Genomic DNA, 24,284 nt, shown 5'->3' on the forward strand with positions numbered 1-24,284 from the left:
TCTTCTTCCTCTGCGCCATAGAGCTCCATTCATGTTAAAAACTCATCAGTGAGCAACACTGTTCCTTCATTACCATGAACACACACACACACACACACACACACACACACACGCTGTAGTTTAGTTTGTTTCAATCCCACACCAAATAATTCTGATTAATTGTACTGTGTACAACAGCTATCCATGTTACAAACAGGCTAACCTGCTATTACAACACTTTGTTTTATGATGAGTGCAGTAGTAGGAGGCTCACACACACAGAGCGCCTGCAGTGGAAATAATAGCCTGTGGGTATGAGCAGGCAGATGGCGTCTATCTACGCTCGATCAGTGTGTGGACATTACATTGCTGGTCCGTGATGAATGCCGACTGAAACCCCTTTCTCCTGTGGGCGTTTCAACACAAGGAAATGTTAAATACGTCCTTCCTCCTCATTTATTCTCCCCTCTGCCCCTCTGCCTCCCACACACAGGGGACTAGCAGCAGGGCAGGAAGTGCTTTTTTACCAAGCTAAATGCTTTAATTAAACCCTCCGACCACTTGGGAGAAGACAAAGAGGTAATGCCATCAGCCTCATTAAAGCTTGCTGCATCTGCCCTCTGCTCTCCCATTAGCTGACATGGGAGCACTGTCACTGGATACTTAACTTACCTGGGTGTGTGTCATCGCACAGATAAAAACCAGAACCGTGTTAGAATAACTGGTTCTGGCTCATGAACTTATTATAAAAACCCTTGAAAAGGTTTGAAAAGATTCCGCATTACAATAACAGTAGCAAGCCGCAGTCTCACCGTGGAGTAACCGCACTGTACTGTCCAGTGATGTCCAATTCACTCCATGGAAACAGGAGTTTGGGTCCTTTGGGTTCATCTCAGCACCACTCTGTTTCTCACTGAAACCTCACAGGTCTTCCATCATGATTTCCATTTGAAAAGGCAATCCTAGGTCTGTTGCGGTTGAACATACAGAAGACAGTCCAAAGACAGGTCTGCTTAGATTACAATATGATTTCTTCAGTGAGTTAACATTGGAAACAGAGGGGGAGTCTGCACATTGAATATTGCGAGCGCTCAAGAATTGAATGAGGCGATGATTCAACTATCAAGAGTTTTGTCAGCACACAATGATTTAGAAAATCTAAATTTTTTGTTTACATACAGTGAACATGATGTCCCATGTGCCGATGGTCCTAAAGAACTTGGACTTTAATCCCTTTTTGTGAAAAAAGGATGAATGTCACCTTTACCCTTCCAATTAGCAATTTAACAGTCGCTGAAACTCTCTGCAGCGATGTAAAGTGTATTCCAGGGTGTGTCAGTACAGTGTGATCTCATTATCACTTCTGACCACAGCCTTCACTGATGCTGGTTTGATGCTACAGACTGCATCAGAATGTAAATAATATAACCTGCAAGCACAACTAATCTCTCCTTTGGATATTAACGGCCTAACACTGCACAAGACTAAATCTGCACTCTTGCTGTAAATGTCCTGTTATGTTAGAAACAGTAGCGGAGAACCCTCTCTGTTATAGGGTGAAGCAAACCCATGTTTTCCACAATGCTGTACGGGTGCCACTCTTTTAAAACCTTATTTTCTTCACTTAATCAGATGCTCACAATTGTTCCACTTCTTCTTCTTGCACAGCTTGTTATTGAATTATTGAATTAAAGTTTCAACCAAATGCAGAGGTTTTTAAACTGTGAGGCGCACCTCTCCGGAAGAGGCAAAGATACTGTGTGAGGTGAAAGGGACAAGTGCATCTAAAAACAACAGGAAGTCAGTTATTGTAGTTTGGCCCACTGATTTCACCAACTCACCAACAGTAGTTGGTTCAGCAATTGCAGAAGCATTACTGGCTGTAACACGCAGCTTATGGAGGCAGTTTAAGTAGTTAGTTAATCATGACTCAGTCAAATCTGATGACAGACCCCATGAAAGTGTGACTTTCCAGTGACACTTTGCAAGGATATCATTATCTCTGATAAATGAACATCATAGAGAAAAGATGATAGACTCTTTCTTCAGTCTCACAGTAATCCAGTGATAGTAGCGGATGCGGATACTTCTAATGGTGAAGATATAGATAGAGATTTTTGATATTAGATTCAGAATCACAGAACATACAAACCACCAGTGATTTTCTTGTTACTTATGTGATTTATTAAACCCGCTTTTAAGCCTCTTTGCAAAAACAGCAAAAGTCTTTACAACTTAATTTATTCTATTCAACATTTGATGTGGGATTTTATGAACATGGTAGTCTCTTTGTTTTACTATGTTCTGCTGCTGTATTGTTGCAAGCATGTATATATGATCTGCCAATTTAAATGTTTTATTTATGGTGTTCATCAGAATTCTGTGTTATGCCTTAATATGCATTTCCTTGCTGTATCCTAATTCTTATAGTATGCTAAAATCACTAAATTTCCCCACATGGGACATTAGAATCCCATCTACAGGAGCAGTGCCTGCAGTGAGTGCTGAATCTCTCCAGTGGTCTGCTTTCAGAAGCCTGCTGAAGGTCATTCAATGATAATGCTTTCTGAGACAGTGTTGTATTTTGCTCTCCTCAGGCCTGGCCAGAGCCAAGTCGGTCCCCAGCCATACCTACTCCAACGAGGTGGTGACCCTGTGGTACCGTCCTCCAGATGTCCTGCTGGGATCCACAGACTACTCCACCTGCCTGGACATGTGGTGAGTTCTCCAAACCCCTGACCCTGACACCCCCCCCCCCATACTCTCTGTGTGTTATTTCTCCTTGAGTTATTCAGATAGTTCAATTAAGATCTAGAGCTCTAGACAAAACCAATTAAAAACCCACTTATATGTAGCTCATGGTAACCTGAGGATGTGCTTCCTTGGATTAAACTCTGTTGTGTTTTGTTTATTTGGCCACCCTTCCCCTCCTGTAATCTGATACCAGAGCTTCCTAATGTGTAGCATGCATACAACACATAAGCAAAGATACAGGAAAACATAAATCATGATGACTAAACAAAACCAAGACAAACAGAAGAACACAGATCATGCTTTTTTATAAATATGATCAATCTGCAATTATTTTCCACTACAAATGTCATTTTGACCCCTGCAACAATCTCTCCAGAATTTCAATATCTGACTCTTAAGGTTTCTGATTCATATTCTGGCCAACAAAGATACAATTTTAAATCAAGTTGTGCTGAACTGTAGCAACAGTTTGAAGAGGAAATGGAACATGAGTTTTCCCCAGAGGTGGAGGTATCTGATCCCCCTGCTAGACTGGCCCCTGTCCCCTTCTTCTAAGGCAGGGGTCGGGAACCCTTTTGGCTGGGAGAGCCATAAAAGCCAAATATTTTTAAATGTATTTCCTTGAGAGCCATATATTTAATAAAATTGAGTTTTAAGTATATCACGTCTCCGAGTACTAAAGTATCGAGTATCAGTGTTACCCCTACCATTGTCTGTAAACCCCCCCCCCCTCCCCCAACGGAACCCCGCGCCCAATTATATCCGCCCGCGAGAAAATATAATTTCTCTATCATAACTGGCCTGCCGGTTTTGGTAATTAAATCAATGCATGGCACAACCACGGGAAAAGACATATTTGAGGAAGTATCTAAATGTGTGAATGAAATGAAGCTGCCCCGGGACAAACTGACGGGACTGACGACAGACGGAGCCTGCGATGTGATGAAAAGAGTGGATTAGTGCGGGATGCGGGAGAAGATGCAGCGGGAGAACTGTGCAGGTGAGCTGACGGTGTATCACCGCATCACACACCAGGAAGCGCTGTGTTGTAAAGCTCTGGAGATGGAACATGTAACAAGCACCGTAACACAGACAGAAAACTTTATAAGAGTCAATGTAAGTCTCTTCCTGAGGAGATACATTCTGAACATGGCGGTGCGATGGCTCAGTAGAGGGAAAGTGCTGAATAGATTTTTCGAGTTGCGTGAGGAAATCTGGCCGTTTTTGGAAGCAAAGGGAAACACACCACAGATCTCTGGGACGAAAAGTGTCGATGTGAGCTGGCCTGCTTGTGCGACATAACGAAGCATCTCACTGTTAAACCTCCAGCTTCAGGGCCGTGTGATCACGGACATGTATGATGCAGTGAGAGCCGAGCTGCTTGTGGGAGACTCTGATGCAAGCAAGGAAACTTTGGTCACTACGTGTTTCCAAACACTGACAAACCATCTCCACCGCTGTGTTCCCGACTGCACATGAACTGCTCAGCAATCCGTTTGCAGTTGACGTGGAAACAGCACATGTGAACATCCAAATGGAGCTGATTGACCTCCAGTGTAAGGCCACACTCAAGACAAAGTATGACTCTGTGGGCGCTGCAGTTTCTAAGCTTCACCCCCGAAACGATGCCTTAATTTTGGCCCTCTCTGTGATTGAGTTTGACACCCCTGGACTGCTTGCTTTGTGCAGTTTCTCCTCATCTGTTTCGCTAAGGGCAGGGCTCCAATCCCCCCCCCCCCCCCGCCCACACACACACACACACACACACACACACACGTGCGCACACAGTTGCAGTCAGAGACAGAGTGGAGGAAAGGAGACGGGAGAACTAAAACAAAATCCGCTGCTAAATGTTTTACTTTAAAATGACACAGTATAATTATTTGTTACTTGTTAAACATGTTAAAAAATGTCAGCTCAAAATTGTCTGCGAGCCATAACGCATCATCGAAAGAGCCATAGGTTCCCGACCCCTGCTCTAAGGTTTCCTTCCAACAATACTGCTGTTGGACTCTCGGTGGAGCCTCAGTGACCCCTTCTGTCTGGACAGTCAGCAGGGACATCCCATGAAGCCCAGCTGCATCCTCCAACATCCAATTCAAAAGCAGTTTGGGGCTTTGGGGGTCTGGGAGGCAGAGGGAATGTGTGTCTGATTTAAGGGGGTTTGCAGGTGGGCAATCTACAGGGTAGTGTTCCATCCAACTGAGATTCACCCTGCCCCACACACACACACACCCACTCACACACCCACCCCTGATCACTTTGGAAGCAATGTTCCATGAAGAAGCATCTCTTGCTGGGCCAAAAGGTTGTGCAGATCTGTCTTCCTGTCATGAGAAGCATCCATCACAGCAGCCTACAGGTTACAGGCCGCCATCTGTGAGAAGGGAGGATGTGATGGAGGACAGGCAAAGAACTGCTCTATTTTTACCTTCCTGCAGCTCTCACACACGTCTGTCAATCAGAGTCAACGTTGAGATCACTCAAGTGTGGTTATGCACAGATTAATATCCAGGTTTAGTTTAATGGTAAGATACATTGCAGAGCACCTCAAACTTAAATGGTAAGGCTGGTGTTATTCCATATTTTTCCTCTTGTCAACAAGTCCCATGAAAAAATCCAAATCATCAATGTGTAAGTCTGTCTGTCAATACTCTTTGACTTCCTTCCTCTATCTATGGCTCTCAGCTCCAAGCCCTTTGGTCTCTACTGAAGACTCTACTGATGTTCATCTTTAAAAAATAGCTCATATATACAGTATGTATATATATATATATATATATATATATATATATACTATATATATGAGCTATTTTTTATATTTATATCTATTCATTCAGATGACTGGAAACATAGTCACACTGCACCCCTTTTTGCAGTGTGAATCCCAACAATGGATGTGTTGTGTGCCTGCAGCAGAGTCTTTTCTGTCACGCTACAAATCTCCTCTTAGCTAGTTCTGCTGCCATCAAGACGGTGCTTCAACTGTCTGTGAGCAGGCCTGTATATACTGGGGATACTTTACTGAGGATACTTTACTGAGTATACATTACTGAGGATACTTTACTGAGTATACATGACTGAGGATACTTTACTGAGGATACTTTACTGAGTATACATTACAGAGGATACTTTACTGAGGATATTTTACTGAGTATACATTACTGAGGATACTTTACTGAGGATACTTTACTGAGTATACATTACTGAAGATACTTTACTGAGGATATTTTACTGAGTATACAATACTGAGGATACTTTACTGAGGATATTTTACTGAGGATACATTACTGAGTATACATTACTGAGGATACTTCTCTGAGGATACTTCACTGAGGATACTTTACTGAGGATACATTACTGAGGATACTTTACTGAGGATACTTCACTGAATATACATTACTGAGGATACTTCACTGAGGATACTTTACTGAGTATACATTACTGAGGATACTTCACTGAGGATACATTACTGAGGATACATTACTGAGGATACTTTACTGAGTATACATTACTGAGGATACTTTACTGAGGATGCATTACTGAGGATACATTACTGAGGATACTTTACTGAGGATACTGAGGATACATTACTGAGGATACATTACTGAGGATACTTTACTGAGGATACTTTACTGAGGATGCATTACTGAGGATACTTTACTGAGTATACATTACTGAGGATACTTTACTGAGGATATTTTACTGAGTATACAATACTGAGGATACTTTACTGAGGATACATTACTGAGGATACTTTACTGAGTATACATTACTGAGGATACTTCTCTGAGGATACTTCACTGAGGATACTTTACTGAGGATACATTACTGAGGATACTTTACTGAGGATACTTCACTAGGGATACTTTACTGAGTATACATTACTGAGGATACTTCACTGAGGATACTTTACTGAGGATACATTACTGAGGATACTTCACTGAGGATACTTTACTGAGTATACATTACTGATGATACTTTACTGAGGATACATTACTGAGGATACTTTACTGAGGATATTTTACTGAGGATACATTACTGAGGATACATTACTGAGGATACATTACTGAGGATACATTACTGAGGATACTTTACTGAGGATACATTACTGAGGATACTTTACTGAGGATACATTACTGAGTATACTTCACTGAGGATACTTCACTGAGGATACTTTACTGAGGATACATTACTGAGGATACTTTACTGAGTATACGTTACTGACGATACATTACTGAGGATACTTTACTGAGGATACATTACTGATGATACTTTACTGAGGATACATTACTGAGTATACTTCACTGAGGATACTTCACTGAGGATACTTTACTGAGGATGCTTTACTGAGGATGCTTTACTGAGTATACATTACTGAGGATACTTCACTGAGGATACTTTACTGAGGATACATTACTGAGGATACATTACTGAGGATACTTTACTGAGTATATATTACTGAGGATATTTACTGAGGATACATTACTGAGGATACATTACTGAGGATACATTACTGAGGATATTTACTGAGGATACATTACTGAGGATACATTACTGAGGATACTTTACTGAGGATACTTTTCTGATGATACATTACTGAGGATACTTTTACTGAGGATACTTTACTGAGGATACATTACTGAAGATACATTACTGAGGATACATTTCTGAGGATACAATACTGAGGATACTTCATTGAGGATACATTACTGATGATACATTACTGAGGATATTTACTGAGGATACATTACTGAGGATACATTACTGAGGATACTTTACTGAGGATACTTTTCTGATGATACATTACTGAGGATACTTTACTGAGGATACTTTTCTGATGATACATTACTGAGGATACTTTACTGAGGATACATTACTGAGGATACTTTACTGAAGATACATTACTGAAGATACATTACTGAGGATACATTTCTGAGGATACATTACTGAGGATACTTTACTGAGGATACTTTACTGAAGATACTTTACTGAGGATACTTTACTGAGGATACTTTACTGAGTATACATTACTGAGGATACTTCACTGAGGATACTTTACTGAGGATACATTACTGAGGATACATTACTGAGGATACTTTACTGAGGATACATTACTGAGGATACTTTACTGAGGATACATTACTGAGTATACTTCACTGAGGATACTTCACTGAGGATACTTTACTGAGGATACATTACTGAGGATACTTTACTGAGTATACATTACTGACGATACATTACTGAGGATACTTTACTGAGGATACATTACTGATAATACTTTACTGAGGATACATTACTGAGTTTACTTCACTGAGGATACTTCACTGAGGATACTTTACTGAGGATGCTTTACTGAGGATGCTTTACTGAGTATACATTACTGAGGATACTTCACTGAGGATACTTTACTGAGGATACATTACTGAGGATACATTACTGAGGATACTTTACTGAGTATATATTACTGAGGATATTTACTGAGGATACATTACTGAGGATACATTACTGAGGATACATTACTGAGGATACATTACTGAGGATACTTTACTGAGGATACTTTTCTGATGATACATTACTGAGGATACTTTACTGAGGATACATTACTGAGGATACTTTACTGAAGATACATAACTGAAGATACATTACTGAGGATACATTTCTGAGGATACAATACTGAGGATACTTCACTGAGGATACATTACTGAAGATACATTACTGAGGATACATTTCTGAGGATACAATACTGAGGATACTTCACTGAGGATACATTACTGATGATACATTACTGATGATATTTACTGAGGATACATTACTGAGGATACATTACTGAGGATACATTACTGAGGATACTTTACTGAGGATACATTACTGAGGATACTTTACTGAGGATACTTTTCTGATGATACATTACTGAGGATACTTTACTGAGGATACATTACTGAGGATACTTTACTGAAGATACATAACTGAAGATACATTACTGAGGATACATTTCTGAGGATACATTACTGAGGATACTTTACTGAGGATACTTTACTGAGGATACATTACTGAAGATACATTACTGAGGATACATTTCTGAGGATACAATACTGAGGATACTTCACTGAGGATACATTACTGAGGATATATTACTGAGGATATTTACTGAGGATACATTACTGAGGATACATTACTGAGGATACATTACTGAGGATACTTTACTGAGGATACTTTTCTGATGATACATTACTGAGGATACTTTTCTGATGATACTTTACTGAGGATACATTACTGAAGATACATTACTGAGGATACATTTCTGAGGATACATTACTGAGGATACATTTCTGAGGATACAATACTGAGGATACATTACTGAGGATACATTACTGAGGATACTTTACTGAGGATACTTTTCTGATGATACATTACTGAGGATACTTTACTGAGGATACTTTTCTGATGATGCATTACTGAGGATACTTTACTGAGGATACATTACTGAGGATACTTTACTGAAGATACATTTCTGATGATACATTACTGAGGATACTTTTCTGATGATACATTACTGAGGATACATTACTGAGGATACTTTACTGAGGATACTTCACTGAGGATACATTACTGAAGATACATTACTGAGGATACATTTCTGAGGATACAATACTGAGGATACTTCACTGAGGATACATTACTGATGATACATTACTGATGATATTTACTGAGGATACATTACTGAGGATACATTACTGAGGATACATTACTGAGGATACTTTACTGAGGATACATTACTGAGGATACTTTACTGAGGATACTTTTCTGATGATACATTACTGAGGATACTTTACTGAGGATACATTACTGAGGATACTTTACTGAAGATGCATAACTGAAGATACATTACTGAGGATACATTTCTGAGGATACATTACTGAGGATACTTTACTGAGGATACTTTACTGAGGATACATTACTGAAGATACATTACTGAGGATACATTTCTGAGGATACAATACTGAGGATACTTCACTGAGGATACATTACTGAGGATATATTACTGAGGATATTTACTGAGGATACATTACTGAGGATACATTACTGAGGATACATTACTGAGGATACTTTACTGAGGATACTTTTCTGATGATACATTACTGAGGATACTTTTCTGATGATACATTACTGAGGATACATTACTGAGGATACTTTACTGAGGATACTTTTCTGATGATACATTACTGAGGATACTTTACTGAGGATACATTACTGAGGATACTTTACTGAGGATACTTTTCTGATGATACATTACTGAGGATACTTTACTGAGGATACATTACTGAGGATATTTTACTGAAGATACATTACTGAAGATACATTACTGAGGATACATTACTGAGGATACATTTCTGAGGATACATTACTGAGGATACATTACTGAGGATACATTTCTGAGGATACATTACTGAGGATACTTTACTGAGGATACTTTACTGAGGATACATTACTGAGGATACATTTCTGAGGATACAATACTGAGGATACATTACTGAGGATACTTTACTGAGGATACTTTTCTGATGATACATTACTGAGGATACTTTACTGAGGATACTTTTCTGATGATACATTACTGAGGATACTTTACTGAGGATACATTACTGAGGATACTTTACTGAAGATACATTACTGAAGATACATTACTGAGGATACATTTCTGAGGATACATTACTGAGGATACTTTACTGAGGATACTTTACTGAAGATACTTTACTGAGGATACTTTACTGAGGATACTTTACTGAGTATACATTACTGAGGATACTTCACTGAGGATACTTTACTGAGGATACATTACTGAGGATACATTACTGAGGATACTTTACTGAGGATACATTACTGAGGATACTTTACTGAGGATACATTACTGAGTATACTTCACTGAGGATACTTCACTGAGGATACTTTACTGAGGATACATTACTGAGGATACTTTACTGAGTATACATTACTGACGATACATTACTGAGGATACTTTACTGAGGATACATTACTGATAATACTTTACTGAGGATACATTACTGAGTTTACTTCACTGAGGATACTTCACTGAGGATACTTTACTGAGGATGCTTTACTGAGGATGCTTTACTGAGGATGCTTTACTGAGTATACATTACTGAGGATACTTCACTGAGGATACTTTACTGAGGATACATTACTGAGGATACATTACTGAGGATACTTTACTGAGTATATATTACTGAGGATATTTACTGAGGATACATTACTGAGGATACATTACTGAGGATACTTTACTGAGGATACTTTTCTGATGATACATTACTGAGGATACTTTACTGAGGATACTTTACTGAGGATACATTACTGAAGATACATTACTGAGGATACATTTCTGAGGATACAATACTGAGGATACTTCACTGAGGATACATTACTGAAGATACATTACTGAGGATACATTTCTGAGGATACAATACTGAGGATACTTCACTGAGGATACATTACTGATGATACATTACTGATGATATTTACTGAGGATACATTACTGAGGATACATTACTGAGGATACTTTACTGAGGATATTTTTCTGATGATACATTACTGAGGATACTTTACTGAGGATACATTACTGAGGATACTTTACTGAGGATACTTTTCTGATGATACATTACTGAGGATACTTTACTGAGGATACATTACTGAGGATACTTTACTGAAGATACATAACTGAAGATACATTACTGAGGATACATTTCTGAGGATACATTACTGAGGATACTTTACTGAGGATACTTTACTGAGGATACATTACTGAAGATACATTACTGAGGATACTTCACTGAGGATACAATACTGAGGATACTTCACTGAGGATACATTACTGAGGATACATTACTGAGGATACTTTACTGAGGATACTTTTCTGATGATACATTACTGAGGATACTTTACTGAGGATACTTTTCTGATGATACATTACTGAGGATACTTTACTGAGGATACATTACTGAGGATACTTTACTGAAGATACATTTCTGATGATACATTACTGAGGATACTTTTCTGATGATACATTACTGAGGATACATTACTGAGGATACTTTACTGAGGATACATTTCTGAGGATACAATACTGAGGATACTTCACTGAGGATACATTACTGAAGATACATTACTGAGGATACATTTCTGAGGATACAATACTGAGGATACTTCACTGAGGATACATTACTGATGATACATTACTGATGATATTTACTGAGGATACATTACTGAGGATACATTACTGAGGATACTTTACTGAGGATATTTTTCTGATGATACATTACTGAGGATACTTTACTGAGGATACATTACTGAGGATACTTTACTGAGGATACTTTTCTGATGATACATTACTGAGGATACTTTACTGAGGATACATTACTGAGGATACTTTACTGAAGATACATAACTGAAGATACATTACTGAGGATACATTTCTGAGGATACATTACTGAGGATACTTTACTGAGGATACTTTACTGAGGATACATTACTGAAGATACATTACTGAGGATACATTTCTGAGGATACAATACTGAGGATACTTCACTGAGGATACATTACTGAGGATATATTACTGAGGATATTTACTGAGGATACATTACTGAGGATACATTACTGAGGATACATTACTGAGGATACTTTACTGAGGATACTTTTCTGATGATACATTACTGAGGATACTTTTCTGATGATACATTACTGAGGATACATTACTGAGGATACTTTACTGAGGATACTTTTCTGATGATACATTACTGAGGATACTTTACTGAGGATACATTACTGAGGATACTTTACTGAGGATACTTTTCTGATGATACATTACTGAGGATACTTTACTGAGGATACATTACTGAGGATATTTTACTGAAGATACATTACTGAAGATACATTACTGAGGATACATTACTGAGGATACATTTCTGAGGATACATTACTGAGGATACATTACTGAGGATACATTTCTGAGGATACATTACTGAGGATACATTACTGAGGATACATTTCTGAGGATACAATACTGAGGATACATTACTGACGATACATTACTGAGGATACATTACTGAGGATACTTTACTGAGGATACATTACTGAGGATACTTTACTGAGGATACTTCACTGAGGATACATTACTGAGGATACTTTACTGAGGATACATTACATAGGATACATTACTGAGGATACTTTCCTGAGGATACATTACTGAGGATACATTACTGAGGATACTTTACTGAGGATACATTACTGAGGATACATTACTGAGGATAATTACTGCAACTCATTGTTATCAGGTTGTCCCAAAAAGTCGCTTAAGACTCTTCAGTTGATCCAAAATGCAGCGGCACGTGTATTGACAAGAACAAGGAAACGGGATCATATTACTCCTGTATTAGCTGCACTGCACTGGCTCCCGGTAAAATACAGAATAGAATTCAAAATCCTTCTCCTGACTTACAAATCAATTAATGGTCAGGCTCCAGCATATCTTAAAGATCTCATAGTGCCTTATAAACCAACTAGAGCATTACGCTCCCAGACTGCAGGGTTACTTGTGGTTCCTAGAGTCTCTAAGAGTACAATGGGAGCCAGAGCCTTCAGCTATCAAGCTCCTCTCCAGTGGAACCAGCTTCCAGTTTGTGTTCGGGAGGCAGACACACTCTCCACATTTAAGAGTAGGCTAAAGACTTTCCTTTTTGATAAAGCTTATAGTTAGGGCTGGCTCAGGTTTGCCCTGGATCAGCCCCTAGTTATGCTGCTATAGGCTTAGACTGCCGGGGGACACCTCCCTGCTCTCTTCCTTCTCTTCCTCTCTCCTCCCCTCCCTCTCTTCTTCTCCCTCTCTATCTGTATGCATTTATGTAAATGTTGTTACTAACTCACCATCCGGGGTACCCCGGAGTGTCTGTCTCTCATGTGGCAGGTTGCCACTGATAAAGTTTACGTCAGGATCATTATTGACATTTTCCTGGATTCATCCAAACTTTCTATTTCTTTTTTTCCAACACAACATAATTTCTGTCAAATGTTGTATTTGTACTATGTTGTTTATCCTGTACACACGACATCTATTGCACGTCTATCCGCCCTGGGAGAGGGATCCCTCCTCAGTTGCTCTCCCTGAGGTTTCTTCCATTTTTCCCCCTTTAATTTTGGGGTTTCTTTTAGGAAGTTTTTCCTTGTGCGATGCGAGGGTCTAAGGACAGGGGGTGTCGTAATCTGTACAGTCTGTAAAGCACACTGAGACAAATGTATAATTTGTGATATTGGGCTATACAAATAAATTTGATTTGATTTGATTTACTGAGGATACTTCACTGAGGATACTTTACTGAGGATACTTTACTGAGGATACTTCTGGTAATGATGGCACTATTATTCATGGAAGCAAATCTCTAAATGATGAGGACCAATTGAAACAATCCACTAGACTTGATATTATTAAGTTTATATTATATATATTATATTATTGAGTATTAAATGAAAATTATTAAGTATTAAATGAAAATTAAATGATGTGTTGTTCTCTCTTCAAGGGGCGTGGGCTGCATTTTCATTGAGATGATCCAAGGAGTGGCTGCCTTTCCTGGGATGAAGGACATCCAGGACCAGCTGGAGAGGATATTCCTGGTGAGTCAGTGATGCTGCAGTGTCTGAGTATGTGCACTGTATGTGCACGACTATGTGTTGTAAAGGCAGCTGTTGTAGAAAGCAACCCACACCATGCTGCTGGGTGTCCTTTCCCTTCACTCCAACCAGAGCAGGAATATGGCTGAGTATTATTGGAACACTTTGATGCAGATGCAAATGCAATACCTGAGGCTTGTACATTTTGAGCCTATTCTGAATATTAATAGATGAAGATAACATCTGATAGATGGACAAGAAAGGAACACAACACAATCCGTCCATTGTTTTCTGGGTAGTTAAAGCATGTTATAACAAGTTACTGGAGAGTTCTAATTTAAATCAGGAAATATCTTATCAAACAATATGTAAACAAGACCTGACAAATCATTTGACGCTAACGTCTGATGCTCCACAGGTTCCAATGCTAAATAGACATATGGACATTCTTTGGTCAGTATTCAAGAAGTATTGAGGTTCAATGCCTAGCCATAAACAGGAATACATGGGATGTTTTCTTTTAAACTGTTTCTAAAAAATCCATAAAATACAGATGCTGGTAAAAACATATTTTTTTAGCAGGGCAGTTCTTGTATTTTACTTTGAGAACTATTTCTGCACATAATTTTACTGCAGGACGCCACATTCACACAAGAAGGAATGAAACTCATGCTCTTAGCTCTAATACAAAGTGTATCCCAATCAAGAGTTCTCCATGTTGTCTCTTAATTCGGCAATTCAGTCCAATGTTTCAAATGTTTTGAACATTCATTTGACATGAAAGAGTTTTTTTCATTTAATAAGGTGATGATGATCTGGTTCAGAAGTAGTCTAGCATCCATCAGCAGAGCGGGGCGAGCAGCAACAAGGATGGAGAACCAGGGCGGGCATCCGCCCTCCTTCTCCATCACCTTTACCCCTACTTCCATTACAGTTAGTTAGGTGCAGTTCTGAAAGTTTGAGACCAGATCCGGTTTGTAAAACTTTGTAGTCTGCCATGTTGTTATCTCGTGTTGCTGTGGAGAATGACACTCCTTGTCCTTTTTACTGTTCAGTCCTTATTACGCTGCAAAGTCCTTGCATTTAAAAATACCATACAGGTTGAGCAGGCATCAGTGATGTGATAAATATCACCTGGTTTATGTTGCCACATGCGGATGGCAGGGCAGACTGTGCTATAAACAGCATCACTGCTTCCATCCTGCCTTGTAGCAAAGGTACTGTACAGGCTATACGATATCACGCCTCGTCACAAAGCACATTCTGTATCATCTCAAGATGCTTTGGGAATGTTACAGTCACATCCCGCAGGAACTGGAAAGGTGAACACTTTGTGCCCGGTTCATAACATTTTAAACTACGTTGCTTTGTGTATACTCGCCACTAAATGATATTAGATCGTCCAAATATCCTCTACTTGAGATTGTACCATGGCATTTAGCTTTTTCTGTAAAAGCCACCAAGCAGTGGAACCTCTGCCTGACGATGTGAGGAGCTGCAATTCCATCAGCACGTTGAAAACCAATTTAAAAAGTCTGTTAAAAGCGTCTCAGCTCTGTCCTCGCTGACCATGATTCTTGTCTTATGGGCTTCATGAATTGCTTTTATCTGACAAGCATACTGTTGTGATGTGGTATTGTATGTTTTTACTCTGTAGTGTTTGTGTTACGACTCAGACACAGGGAAGGAAGACTCAATTGCACGACTCCAGACACAAATGTAGTGTAGAATAAACAAAACTTTACTTCCATAAATCAAAACAACAACTGAAAACGCTCACTAGGAGGATGTACAAAAACTATCAGATAAGCACACTTCATGGATCGCTGGTATGGGCATAGGCTCTTACAAGGATATGACAAGACGAACTGACACACGACAAGGGGAGACAGGACAATTTATACAAGAGGTGAGTGGGAACAGGTGAAAACAATCAGGGGCGAGGCAAACGCTGACGATGGAGGGACATCACACCAGGATAGGAAGTAAAGGCATCTGGGTTGAGAAACAAGAGGTAGGTACAAAATAAAACAGGAAGTGACAAGACAACATGAACAACTCAACAAATTCGACGATACATGACAGTTTGTTACTGTGCTCTCATTGTTCAGACCTGCCAACGGACTACAGATGTGATTTAGCTTTAACCTATAATCTGGTACGGTGCATCACATGGTAATATTTAATGCCATTAGGTAATTGTATGTACTGTGTGTATCTCTGCATTGGAGTGTAGGATGCCATATATATTTTAAAGTAAAGTGAGGTCTCAGAATCCTTGAATTGCCTGATCTGCCCTCCCCCCTTTCATATCATCCCCAGTCTCTTAATTGAAGCAGAGAGTAGCAGGGCAGACATAATGGATTCCTATTCAGAGGCTGGAAGGGCCTGAATAATTAATATAGAAAATTACCGAGATGAGAGTATGTAAGGGTTTGTCCAGGAAAGAAGTCAAGTATGGAGACAAAGCATGTTCAGTGCTGTTTGGCCTCTGGGTTAAAGCTGAAGATACACATCTGAGATCGGATGGATTTTGGATGGAGGGATGAGTGGAGGAAGCCCTGCAGGCAGGGGTTCTCTCACGAAGCGTGGAAACCTAGCAGGAAGAGAGGCAGATTAAGAAAAATGCTTATTGATTGAATTTTATGCCAGAAGGGAAAAGTGGGGGTTCTTGCACACATCTGTATGAGGCTTCAGCCCTCAGTGATGCCAGCTCCCCTCTCAGACACAAAGACACACCATGATTGGACGAGAGGTCTGATAGTGGGATGGCTGCTCGCCAGACTGACGATGAGGCTCAGCTGCTCTGCTTCTCTACAGAGGCTTTTCACTTCGCTCAGAAAGCTTTAAAAAAACATGTTTTAGCTTTCTGGCGCCATCAAGGAGCTCCCTGGAGAACTGAATGTATGCAAATAATACCTTCATACATGACAGGCAGGCGGCATTAAGAGCCTGAATACCTAAAGGATCTCGCGCACTTATTTATAGATCAATGCAGGCTGCTTCACCAACATGTTGAAATGCTGATTTAAGTGCATCTACTGATTGGAGAGTGTTTAATTAAATATGTATTTACATCTTATATTTATATGTATATATATATTCTTTTCTTTACCTCGTCCCTATATACTGAGAAGGTGTTTTTTAGTGCTATGAGGATTACATGACATTATTTTAGTTCACTTTTACTTTTACTTCCAAATACAATGGTTAGATGGCAGGAGTTACTATAAACTTAACTTAAACTTAACCTCTTAAGAGATGGATGGCGGGCCATCCACCCGTCCATAAACACAATATTTATGAATGAATGTTAATGTCCATAAACACTTCCATAAACAGCATTAACTTAACTTTCTTTGATATTCCAGCAATTTTTGTGTACCTTTGTTTATAACATACTTCTATAAATATATTATCTAGAAAATACTGACTGAGCCTTTTCTATTCCTCATCCAAATCACATTGTGTTTAAGTTAGTGTGTATTCCGCTGTCAGCTAGAAGTAGAAGAGACAGATGAATATGTAAATGTGGAGGTGTGCGGCTTGGCGAGGCAACGTGTGACCACAGAACCAGCCTACCTGTCAGAGTGAGCCTGATGTTGACATTTCCATCCATCCTGCCTGCTCTGCAGCCCTGTGTCTGCTGCTGGGTCACAGTTTGGATGCACAGCCTCAGAGACTCATGTGAAGGGCACCATCAATGAATTATGTGAGTCAGAATCATCTTAAAGGCCATGTTGTTTGAAGAGAGGAGGAGAAAGGTCAGCTTCCATCACTGTTGAGAGGCACCCTGCCAGGACTTGAGTCGGCACATTGGACACAACGTCAGCAGAGCTGGAATGTCACATGATGGCCTGGAGTTTTTCTCATGTCAGCCAAATCTTCAGCAGAATGGGCTGTTTGCCTTTTAGTGGAAAAACAAGGGCTCTTGCCTGTGCTGCTGCTCAGTGCAGCGTTCTCGGGGGGAGTGTAAGTATGTGGGAGCTATGGGAAGTTAGCTAGCTTTGCAAGTTGTGTAACCTATCATCTTCTGCTCTGATGACCAGCACTGAATAGCAGCGCCACAGGCATGATGTGGATGTTGCAGTAGTCAGATTACTGCAGATGTCACTTTTGAATTTGACAAGTTTTGCCACAAGCCAGGTTGCTGCATCTCAAGGCTGATATTTCATGCCAGAGGTTTTCTAGTTTGGCATCAATATGATTCAACCTTTGATATAATAATTAAGTGTTGTATAGGTTTTTTCAGAAAGACTCTTTATTAAATTGCTGACTCACTTGAGGACATGTATCAGGCTTCACACAGCTCCCTGTGGAGACACTAAATGTTTTTTTACACATATGGAGTAGACCTAGTACTCCCTAAGACCTGTAAACAGAGTTCAGTTATACATCATCTTTAATTGCAAAGAAATGTTGTTACCACAGAAAAATAAACACAACACATACAACATAATGGAGCCATGACTTACTCTGCACACCAGTGTTAAAGGATAATTCCAGTTTATTATCAATTGAGTCTTATTTGTATCATCATCAAGTGAGCTGCTGGGTCTGGTTACTTTGCTAAAAAGAATCCTGAGCAGTCAGACAATTAAACAGGTTGTAAACAATCAAAAACAAAGTCTAATGTATTTAGAAGAGAAAGTGAAGCAGAATGGTACAATGACATCTCAGCTTACTGGTTTAGCTTTGTCCTGCTATACTTAGTTGTGTCCCTGTGCTATGAGGGACTTGTACCTACATGACACTGTGGCACTCACTTGCAGATTTATCTCCAAATAAAGTACTGTTGGTTTCTTTGTTTCCCAGATTCGCCATTGAAACAGAAAAAATAGAAAACTGGAATTGTCCTTTACCTGATGCAGTGAGTTGAATTATCTGTAATATACTTATTAATTTGACACTTATACAATAAAGGGGTCAACGTACACTAGTTGCAGGGAATGCAGGGACGTGAAACATATCACCTTTTGATATAATACATTTTTTAGTATTTTTGTTTAATTGTATAATTGTATTGTATTAATTGTATTGTATTGTATTGTAATTGTATCCGTGTGCAAATTAAGTTTTGTTGGGTGTGCAGGGTAACACATTCATGACATACATTCCTGCTGAGAAGTTTATACGTCACTAATGTGGCCATTAACAAATAACCATTGAATTGAATGTCATCGCTGTGGTTATACACAGGCATGTTTTGTGTTTTTCTGTAGATAGGTGTTAACATGTCTTTGTGTCTCTATACCTCTCTCTGTCGCACACTTACACACTCTGAGAATGTCTGTGTGAATTAAAGTTGTGGAGGATGAAGCCAGGCTTAGGGGAGCTGGTTAACTAGCTGTCTCCACACAAAAGATTACGTCCACAGGAAGGACTTTATGAATACGGACAGGTCTATCTGCAGGAAATAGCCTGTCAGGCAGAGGAGAGTGTGCTGACGTACACGTGTGTGTGTGTGTGTGTGTGTGTGTGTGTGTGTGTGTGTGTGTGTGTGTGTATGTGTGCGTGCGTGTAATTGTTGCCAGTACAGAGCATTTTAAGTCAGGGTGCCAATTAACTATCGTTGGCATGTGTCATTGAACATACTTCCTCTGTCCTGAGTACACAACATATCATTCTGTGATAATGCTTCCTCCTTTTGTGCATAATATCATTAACATACTGGTGTTTACATGGGCTGAGCTAATGGTAGGTTTAAATGAGCTGAAGGTTAATTTGTATTCACACTAGTTGCGTAACTCCAAGGATGTCAGTGTTGCTCAGTCAACTACTGGATGAATAGCCAGAATATTCTGTACACACATTCATGTTCCTCTCAGGATGAATTGTAATAACTTTGACTTTTCATGTAGCGCCATCATCAGCTCAACATTTAATGTGTCCGATACTTTGGTTTCTGACCAAACACCTAAAGACATTCCTGTCAGCCTCAACAATACTTTGAGTTAGGTGTAAATTAGCAAAAGTTAGCATACTGACATGCTAAACATTACCAGCTAAACATCTAATGCTATGGTATGGATTATATTCTGGTTCAGTGAACATTGGCAAAATATATACATTGTGAATATGAAAAGGTAAATCCAGAGATGCTCTTTATCAAATCCCATGAAAAGGTTAAATATCACAAAACGCTCTGACCTCCCTACCCTGTTACTCTGTTACCCTGTTACTCTGTTACTCTGTTACCCTGTTACTCTGTTACCTTATTACCCTGTTACTATGTTACCCTGTTACTCTGTTACCTTATTACCCTGTTACCTTATTACCCTGTTACCCTGTTACTCTGTTACCGTATTACCCTGTTACCTTATTACCCTGTTACTCTGTTACCCTGTTACCTTATTACCATGTTACTCTGTTACCTTATTACCATGTTACTTTATTACCCTGTTACCTTATTACCCTGTTACCTTATTACCCTGTTACTCTGTTACCTTATTACTCTGTTACCCTGTTACCTTATTACCCTGTTACCTTATTACCCTGTTACTCTGTTACCTTATTACTCTGTTACCCTGTTACCTTATTACCTTGTTACGCTGTTACCTTATTACCCTGTTACCCTATTACCCTGTTACCTTATTACCCTGTTACCTTATTACCCTGTTACTCTGTTACCTTATTACCCTGTTACTCTGTTACCCTGTTACTCTTTTAACTTATTACCCTGTTACTGTTACCTTATTACCCTGTTACCCTGTTACTCTGTTACTCTGTTACCTTATTACCCTGTTACTCTGTTACCTTATTACCCTGTTACCCTGTTACTCTGTTACCTTATTACCCTGTTACCTTATTACCCTGTTACCTTATTACCCTGTTACTCTGTTACTCTGTTACCTTATTACCCTGTTACTCTGTTACCTTATTACTCTGTTACCTTATTACCCTGTTACTCTGTTAACTTATTACCCTGCTACTCTGTTACCCTATTACCCTGTTACCTTATTACCCTGTTACCCTGTTACTCTAAAACCTGATACCCTGTTACTCTGATACCCTGTTACCATGGTTACATAAGTGTCTAAACTACCTGGTTGCTGCAGTCTTTAATACATATTACTCAATCAAGGGGGAACATGCATTTGTTAGGGACTATTTTCAGTTGAAAATGTGTTGAGTATTTTTCTGGCAGCAGGACGTGTATGTGGAATTGAGTAAAAACTAATTACAGTTTGTGTGTTCATGGTAACATCAGTGTTAGATATATCTGACCTTACACACACTTGTCAGTAGATGCATTCACTGACTCACCTTTTAATGGTCCTCAACAAACAATGCGTTTCTGTGTAGATGTATTTTTGTTTATACATTACTAAAAAGAATATGATGCGACGTATATTTGTAAAAGAGTTACCTTACAGTAGAACCATTTGAACTTGGTGCTCTACAGAACAACTGTGAAAGGGTTTCTTGCAGCAGCAGAAGATCCTGCATGGTACAAATACCCCATTTCTTTCTATAGGGACCCTCTTTATATAGAGTTTATTCCTGCTATGAAGAGTAAGCCTGTGCACATGCAAGTTGATCTTCCCTCAGGAGAGAGCGAGAGGCTGCTGGGGAGATAAATAATATCATTTCACCAACAGCGTGTCAGTGCCATGAGCATCCATCTGCTGAAACCCAGACAGGATAGTCAGGGCTTACTGAACACATTCCACCCCTCGCTGTGGGAGACAGCTGATTCACTTGGCTCTGGTTCTGATCCGTTTGACCCCTGCCTGGAGGTGACCCCAATCTGTGTGGCTGTGACCAAGGTTGGAGAGCAGCTAGGGCTGGGACTGAGTTTTCTATAGCAGTGACAGAGATGAAGGCTGGGGTCTGCGTTAGGACAAAGACACAGAGTAGAGGTAGGAATGTGGATGAGACCGGGGTCAGGTCAGGGATTGAACAAATGTAAGTTAGAAACCTGCACCTCCCCAAATATGCTTAGAATCCTAAGGGACAGAATTAAAAGCAATTATTACCTGTTTACAATTGCTAAAACTAAGCTACAGTTTTATGACTAATACTAAAAACAATGGTCATATGGATAAAAGCTTATGTCAAAGTTATAGAAATGCTTGCAGCTACCTATATATGCATTGCCATACGGACCAACCTGCAGACAAACCGCCAGTGTTTTTAAAGAGCAGGATAGGATGTTTTGCTTGCAGAAATGTAATAGCAGGAATAACACATGGGTAACAAGAATAATGGCTGCGTCCCAGTTGCAGGGTCCAACAGTAGCTCTGAGCCTGCTGGCTCACTGTCATGACTTCCTTGGGCCCTAAAACTGCAACAGAGCCATCATTAATGTTCTCAATTACACCGGCGCTTTTCCTATGACAAGTCAAAATATCTCCTGGGAATACAGACTACTAACCTTCTTCTCAGTCTACTTTTTATTTATTTTTTTCACCTCCAGATCACAGGTGTATCTACAAAAATAACTGCTGCTAATAATGGCTGAATTCTATTTAATTGTTCCAGTGTCGGGTCCTGGTGTTGCTGGCTCACTGGTCATAGCAGCTGTCATGAGAAAGGTCTATTACTTTCTCTGCTGTGGCATCTGCTAAAATTTTAAGAATAAGTTTATTTTTAAAAACAATGTCTAGCTCCTTTTTATTTGATGGATTATTTATATGAGCGTTAATACAGGGAATTATTTGAATGCAGCTGACGGTGGTCGGGGCTTCGCTAAGTTTATCTTAGAGAATTTCCTGATATCCCTGACTCTACAACTCAAAGGGCTTGTTATTACAGTATGGATGATATTCAAATGTGAATGTAGCATAAAAGTCAAGATATCTCAGCGTCTTTGATTTAGATCGATACTAAAACCCTGAATTGCTCTTTAACATGACATGGGTTTGTATATCATTCTGAGTGTCCTGAAACACTTAAGGATGGTCAGCTGCCTTGTTCACTGTGATGAGTCAGTCTGACCTGCTTCCAGTGTTGAGTACACAGATCTCTCTCATCTCTTCATTCTCTCTCTGGTAACATACATATCATTTGGGGTTCCTGTGTAAAGGTCAGACATACTATTTATTTGTGTCTGGCTGTCTGGGTGGTGGAGTATATATGTCAAGCAGAATGTGCATGCAGAGCTCAGAGTCATGACCTGTGACCTCACAGGAATTCCTCTGTGGCAGAACTTTCTCTCTCTGATCCATCGTTCTCTCTGCACCCTCCATACACTCACCCAATACTGCCCTCCCTGATGGGCAGCCATGTCCTCCCTGTCAACATGCTGTTTCATGTGTTCATTACCCTTGTTGGTTGGGATTTCACTGTCCCAGCAAAGAGATTGTTCCATGAAAGATATGGAGAGAGGAGAAACAACAGCATCAGTATCATTTGTTCAACATGCCCTATCTTTATATTTAGCAGCAGTGTGAAAGCAAAGCCAAGTGTAGCACGACTCTGCTATAGAGCCACACATACTTGTAAGGAGGATGTAGACAAAATATTCACAATTTTGTTTTAAAAGAATAGTCAGGTGCCCATATGTACATTGAAACAGATCCACTTGATGAGTCTAACTCTGCTTCAGAGGAACCTTTGAATACATTTATGCAACATGGACTATGGAGTGTTTCCCCAATCACTTACAGGGAAGACGCATTAGGGAGAGATCTTGTAATGTCCAGTACCAACCGAAGGAATGATTACAGCACACAAAACATGTTTCAATGTTCATACGGGCACTTAGTTATTGTTTTAAGACGGACTTGGACGTATGCGAAGCTATCCTTTAACAGTGGAGAGAGTTTGTGTCTTCAAAGGCCACAATCGTTGCCTAAACTTTACCAAATAGTTATTCTATAAAAGAGTACTTCACTGATTTAGCACTGCACTCCTAAAACATGTTC

The 24,284-nt window shown here is 39.5% G+C and overlaps 1 protein-coding gene across 3 annotated transcripts in view; it reads left to right on the forward strand.

Annotated features, from left to right (window-relative positions):
* The window catches only part of cdk14 (cyclin dependent kinase 14), a 168,180-nt gene that overhangs the window by 86,172 nt on the left and 57,724 nt on the right, over positions 1 to 24,284 (forward strand). For all 3 annotated transcript variants that reach the window (XM_029451216.1, XM_029451217.1, XM_029451218.1), the window contains 2 exons: positions 2,577 to 2,697; positions 14,325 to 14,418. In XM_029451216.1, the coding sequence (XP_029307076.1) occupies positions 2,577 to 2,697; positions 14,325 to 14,418 (215 nt within the window). The remainder of the gene's footprint in view (positions 1 to 2,576; positions 2,698 to 14,324; positions 14,419 to 24,284) is intronic.

This window comes from Cottoperca gobio, chromosome 16, assembly GCF_900634415.1.
Source record: "Cottoperca gobio chromosome 16, fCotGob3.1, whole genome shotgun sequence".
Classification (NCBI taxonomy): Eukaryota; Metazoa; Chordata; class Actinopteri; order Perciformes; family Bovichtidae; genus Cottoperca; species Cottoperca gobio.